At 39.4% G+C, this 6482-nt stretch overlaps 1 protein-coding gene across 1 annotated transcript in view; it reads left to right on the forward strand.

Moving 5' to 3' along the window:
* The window catches only part of GNPTAB (N-acetylglucosamine-1-phosphate transferase, alpha and beta subunits), a 53063-nt gene extending 49016 nt beyond the window's left edge, over positions 1 to 4047 (forward strand). The window contains exon 21 of the mRNA XM_014528723.1: positions 2609 to 4047. Within this exon, the coding sequence (XP_014384209.1) occupies positions 2609 to 2686 (78 nt within the window). The 3' untranslated portion in view covers positions 2687 to 4047. The remainder of the gene's footprint in view (positions 1 to 2608) is intronic.
* Positions 4048 to 6482: the final 2435 nt, after the last annotated feature.

Here is a 6482-nt window from a genome sequence, read left to right on the forward strand (position 1 = left end):
CCTCTCCTTTTTTTCTTTTTCTTTTTTTATTCTGGGATTTATTTACTTTCTATAATTGAAACTTTGTAGCCTTGAGAGGAGCTCAGAGACGGCCGGGCGGTTGGGAGGGAAGCCTCCTGCTCGCTCCAGCTCCGTGGCCACAGTCGGCTGAAAGCAGGTATCTGGGGTTTATTTACCTTCTATAATTGAAACTTTGTTGTTTTGAGTGGAACTCAGAGCCGCCACGGCAGCTTGGCTTCCTCCATCATTGGGGCAAGCAAGCCTCCTGCTTGCTCCAGCTCTGTGGCTGCTGGCCGCCATCTTGGTTGGGTTAATTTGCATGTAGTCGCTCTGATTGGCTGGTGGGCGTGGCTTAGGCGTAGCAAAGGTATGGTCAGTTTGCATGTTTGTCTTTTATTAGTGTAGATCTTTTAGATCCATTACCAGTATTCTTTTTATCTGGACCTCAGTGGATTAACTTGCCGACTTTAAGCTAAAACTGAAATGCTCTAAGCATTTTTAACCAAAACCCAAGTAGAATTCTCATCTGGTATTGTTTTTGAAAATGGATCTCCAATTTTTTTCTTCTTATAACCTTTCTAAAAGTGACTGAAGTATCTTATCTTCATTTTTCCCAATTAAATTTCCTTTGAATTGCTAAGAGTTCTCCATGTAGGCACAGAACCTCCTTCAGGTGAGGGTCCAGGAGTAGAAGGGAGATTTCTGATGTAAAAAGAAAGGGACAAGAGAATCCTTATTTAGGCCACAGGTGTGAAATGCTCTGAAGAAAAAGGGTTGGAGAAGGAAGGGAATGGTGTCTGGACTGACCTGACTTGTGCAGGGCAAGTGAAGCTGGTCTCAGCCTCCTTTCCAGGTGACTGATGAGTGGAGTTCTTTTTAGCCGTCACTTATAGGAAACTTACACTGAATTTACTTACACTGAGACGGAGGAGGAGGTCGCAGTCCTAAGAGCTTTAGGATAAACAGCGCCTGGGCTTCCTGCCACAGAGGGAAGGAAATTCAGGAAATGGAGAATTGGACAGGAGAGCAGGGAATATAAATCTTCTTCTTCATTTTTGTTGCCATTCTTCCTGGCAGGTAACATCTTTTTTAAAAAATCGTAAAAAGACTGCACCTGCTTCTAGAACAGGAGTCCAGTGAGGAAACTGTGAGCCTGCTGTGCTGGCCAGCGGTCAGGTCGGAGAGGGACCGTGGGTGAAAGGGCTCAGGTCTTTCATCCGTGTCATTTGTACCAGCAGAGAAAAGGGAACCAGAGAGGAGGAGGGAAAAGGGATGAGAGGAATGGGTCTCTTCTCTTCTTTACCTACTTGAATCAAATTCCTTAACCTGTACCGTGCTCACAAACAAACCAGCCATCCTTGCCTCTTCCTCTGCCCCAGAATCCCAGCTCATCATTCAAACCATGGACGTCTGTGCTTCTGTAAAGCTCTGCTTCCACCTCGACATGGGGGAGTAGACGGTAGAATTCCAAATTGAAACCATAAAAACACATTTATTTTTCTCATCAAGTGGTCAAGTTTCTATTTTGGATGTAACATGAATAAACTCTTTCGATGAGAAAGAAATATCCCAATTCTAAGCTAGTAAATTACAAATGAACTTTTTGCCTTGTAACCCATTCATAAATTAGGTATTACCTGTATTTTCAAATGATTGTTGCTCTGTTTAAGTATAGGGAGAAATGGTGATAGGATTTTATAATGTAGGTGTTCTTTTTTTTTTAAGATTTATTGATTTTTGCCAGCACCGGTTTGGCTCAGTGGATAGAGTGTCAGCCTGCGGACTGAAAGGTCCCAGGTTCGATTCCGGTCAAGGGCATGTACCTTGGTTGCGGGCACATCCCCAGTAGGACATGTGCAGGAGGCAGCTGATCGATGTTTCTCTCTCATCGATGTTTCTAACTCTCTATCCCTCTCCCTTCCTCTCTGTAAAAAATCAATAAAATATATTTTTTTAAAAATTATTGATTTTTAGAGAGAAAGGACTTGAGAGGGAGAGAGAAAGAAACCTCAATGTGAATGCAAAACATCTATTGGCTGCCTCCCACACGCTCCCCTCACCCTTGCACCAGGGATTGAGCCCCACAAGCCTGGGCATGGCCCTGACAAGGTATTGAACCGGTAATCTTTCGGTGCACAAGACGATGCCCAACCAACTGAGCCACACCAGCCAGGTTTTTAAAAAATGTTTTAAGAATTCTGTCTTGCATTGTAGTCATTTTCAAGCCTGGAGACAGTGTCTTAATGGCTAAACAGAGCCATTTTCCTTCAACAGAAAGACTTGCCAGACATCTTGAAAATAAGTATGCTTGGTAATAGCTGTGTAAAAATCTGCAGCTATAGGTCTTTAAAAAGTGAAGCTTAGACCAAAATAATTTTAATCCTTATGGATTTAAATATCTTGTGGGCACATATCTAGGTATATTAACCCTACAAAGTGAAACAAAAGTAGGGGTTGGTTTTGTTTTGAGGGAGGAATAATGAGACTAATTTGTTGTCTGTTTTTTATGTATAAGACTGTGGACATAGTTAAGGTCATATGACTCTCAGAAAATTTAAAGTTTGTCAATTTGGAAATTAAAGTTTATTTTCTGTCTTTCATCATTCAGTTAATTGCCCTTAAGCGGAAGATATTTCCCAGAAGGAGAATACAGAAAGAAGCAAGTCCCAGTCGAATCAGGGTATAGAAGATCTTCATTTGAAAGTCATCTACCTCGGTATTCACTGAGCATTTTAAAGCTTGGCAAAACAGAGATGTCTTCATGATGTGAAGCTAAGCCAGCCAGGCCTGAAGAAGGAAAAACATCCAGGACAATACTTGTTTTGTGGTGTGAGTATAGCCTACTGACCAGGGATCGTGAACATCTGGGTGTTGAGCTGTTCTGAACTGGTTTTACTTATAAAGCATTTGCCCATGGACCTGTCATTCATTTAATGAAAAGGCTCACTGACAAGAGACAGCTGCCAAGTTCCCACGGCAACCACTGTCAACTAACTTCAACATGAGAAGCCTAGGCCAGCTTGGGATTGCTGGGAGATTGGGAGAGACCCCAGTTTTTGCATTCCAAAGCCTTTGCTGTGGTTCTACAGTTTTGGTCTGTGTTTCTTTTTTCATTTATCATTTTTAAAATCAAGTTAGCTACTAAGTAAGCTAGTAATTCTTGCTTCTGAAAATAATGAATTGGGATATCTAAACATGTTTTTAATCAGTGTTATTTAAATAATGCAGCAATATCACCTCCTACTGGCAATACCTAAATTATTAATCTTATTAATGTTTAAGACTATTAAGTGGTCTTAAATGACTTACAACTACTGACAAGCTCAATGACTGACCTCTGGGATACTTTGTCCTTGTTTCTTCTGTCCCCTAAGAATACTGTGATTTCATGTGGAGGTCTAATTGTAAAGGGCTAGACTAAAAGTAGCAGAGCTACTTTTCAGATGTAATTATGTTTTGGAAATGTACATATTTGAACAGAAGTGACTCATTTTAGAAATGAGTACTGCTGATGGTACTGGCCTTACAGTGTTGTCTTTTTTAATAGCCATCAGTATATTCCAGTTGATTTTATATAATGCAGGGATGAGCAAACCTTTTCTGTAAAAAGCCACATAGTAAATATTTCAGGCCATATCTGTTTCTGTTGCATTTTCTTCTTTGTTGTTTAGTTTAGTTAGTTTAAAACATTTTTTTAAACTGTAAAAATGTCAAAACCATGTTTAGCTTACAGCTGTACAAAACCAGACCACTGGCTGGATTTGGCCCAAAGACCATTATTTGCTGACCATTGGGATAGAGAATTCATATTTTTATGTATGGGTAAGCCCTGACATTCAGCCATATTTTATTTATATCATTATGCAGTGGATTTCTGGAGACCAGATTCCATGAGTCTTTTTGAACTCTGGCAGGTATTTTAGATCAGGATCTCAACAGTATTCTTTCAAAATGACACACATATTTTGTAAAAAGAACTTGTGATGTAAATATTTTGTTTTTGCTGTAAGTTATGTATTTCAAAAACTAAAGTCTCATAACAATTTATATTTTGTCCGATGCTTTGATTTTTAAATCTTTAAGGAGTGAGTGTATTGTATCGAGATTCGGTAGTCACTTGAATGCTTAGACAGTGTATCAGGGTATGTGAAAATAAGTGGAAAGTAATGTAAGGCCACGGTAGTATTATAACATACTGGAGAATGTCATTTTGTAGGGGGGAAATAAGTTCTAAATGGGATTTATCATATGGTAAAAATTTAGGGGCTATCTGGAGATCATTTTAATATTTTTAATTGATTTTAGAGCAGTGATGGCGAACCTATGACACGCGTGTCAGAGGTGACACACGAACTCATTTTTTTGGTTGATTTTTCTTTGTTAAATGGTATTTAAATATATAAAATAAATATCAAAAATATAAGTCTTTGTTTTACTATGGTTGCAAATATCAAAAATTTCTATATGTGACACGGCACCAGAGTTAAGTTAGGGTTTTTCAAAATGCTGACATGCCGAGCTCAAAAGGTTCGCCGTCACTAATTTTAGAGAGAGGAAGGGAGAGGGAGAAATAGAAATATTGATGAGAGAGAAACACCAACATTGATTGGCTGCCTCCTGCATGCCCCCTGTTGGGTACTGAGCCTGCAACCTGGGCATGTGCCCTGACTGGGAATTGAACCCGTGACTTCTTGGTGTGTGGGTCAATGCCCAACCACTGCGCCATACCAGCCGTGCTGGAGATCATTTTAAAAATGAAAAATTTATTCTAGAAACATAGAGAAATGATCCTTTGGGTGTGGTGGAGATGTCTGTGGTTTGGTAAATATATCCACATCTAATTAAAAGTTTAATAGATGATGGGATTGGTCATAGAATATTCATAGAATTATTCATCTAATGATTATGTAGAATCCCTAAGGACAGAGGAGCTTTGGAAGTTGATGAGTAATCAAATGGTTTCAAAATTCTTAAAACCTCAGAATCATTTTAGTTCAAATGACATTCTGTTGAAGGCCAGTATGTAATAGAGAAGAAGGGAAGCTGCTCGTGTTGCTTGACCCCAAGGTGGTGCCTCCAAACTCCCAGGCCTCACAGGCAGAGTTTCAAAATTGTCTGGACCAGGCCCTGCATCTTATCATGAGGCTACTAGGGTCATGAAGATCATGTGACTTGCCCAAGGTCTGACAGCCAGTTAGAGGCAAAGGTGGATTGGTGCCCAGGTTGTCTGTCTCTTTTTTTCCATCCCCTCCAGGCCATGTTGAGCCCCCATGACATAATGTCACAAGCAGGTAAAACACCTACTCTCTGCAGTCAGACTTCCAGGGTTTGAGTCCTGGACCCTGGACATCGTTTGCTATGATTCAGTTTTCTCTTTTAAAACATGGGAGGCAACACTGGTGTCTAAAGGAAATGGCATGTGTAATATACCCAGCACAGTGCCTGGTAAATGTCAGTGATGATGATGGAAGACGTGAAAACTTGTGTGAAGGATTGTTATCCAGGGCAGAGGTGAGGTTTTTAGTGTAGTCAGGATAAAATGATTACATTGCCCTTAGCTAAGTGAGACATTTTTTTATTAAAATTTTTTTTTTTCCTACTTAATTTTTCAAAAGTGTTTTTATTAAGATTATTTCTACACATACACAAAGTATACAAATAAATAACTGACAAATCAAGGATCTAAAAGGAAAGTCTAATCAAAATTCAGATCAAAACATTTAAGAGAGAAACAGCATCAACCCCACAAAAATTTCTCTAGAGCATAAAAAAGAGAAGGAAAACACACTTATTCCTTGAGGTCAATACAACCCCACACAAAAACCTGGCTCAGTTACCACAAGAAAGGAATACCATAGGCCATCTACCCTATGAATCTCAAACGAAGCACTAGCAAGCCAAATTCAGTTATTCCCCAAAGGAGCAATTCTTTATGATTAAGGTGAGTCCACTCCAGGAATGCAAGGTTGGCCCAGCACTTGGAAAGTCAGTGCAATTCACATGACCAGGAAAAGAGAAATTTCATGATCATCTCAACGGACCTTTCTTTAAAAAAAAAAAATTATTATAAAACTTTTTTAAAATATATTTTTAATGATTTCAGAAAGGAAAGAAGAGGGAGAGAGAGAGAGAGAGAGACATCAATGATGAGAGAGAATCATTGATTGGTTGACTCCTGCACACCCCACACTGAAGATCGATCCTGCAACCCAGGATATGTGCCCTGACCAGGAATTGAATTGAACCGTGACCTCCTGGTACACAGGTCGACACTCAACCACTGAGCGACACTGGCCGGGCAAAACTTAAAAGTAATCTAGCACAATGACTTCCCATCTGTTCAACAGTTACTAAGATTTTGCCACATTTGTTTGCTCTATCTAGTTTATTTATTTATTTATTTGTTGATACTTTTTAAAAAAATATATTTTATTGATTTTTTACAGAGAGGAAGAGAGAGGGATAGAGAGTTAGAAACATCG

This window comes from Myotis brandtii, unplaced genomic scaffold (genome assembly GCF_000412655.1).
Source record: "Myotis brandtii unplaced genomic scaffold, ASM41265v1 scaffold65, whole genome shotgun sequence".
Lineage (NCBI taxonomy): Eukaryota > Metazoa > Chordata > Mammalia > Chiroptera > Vespertilionidae > Myotis > Myotis brandtii.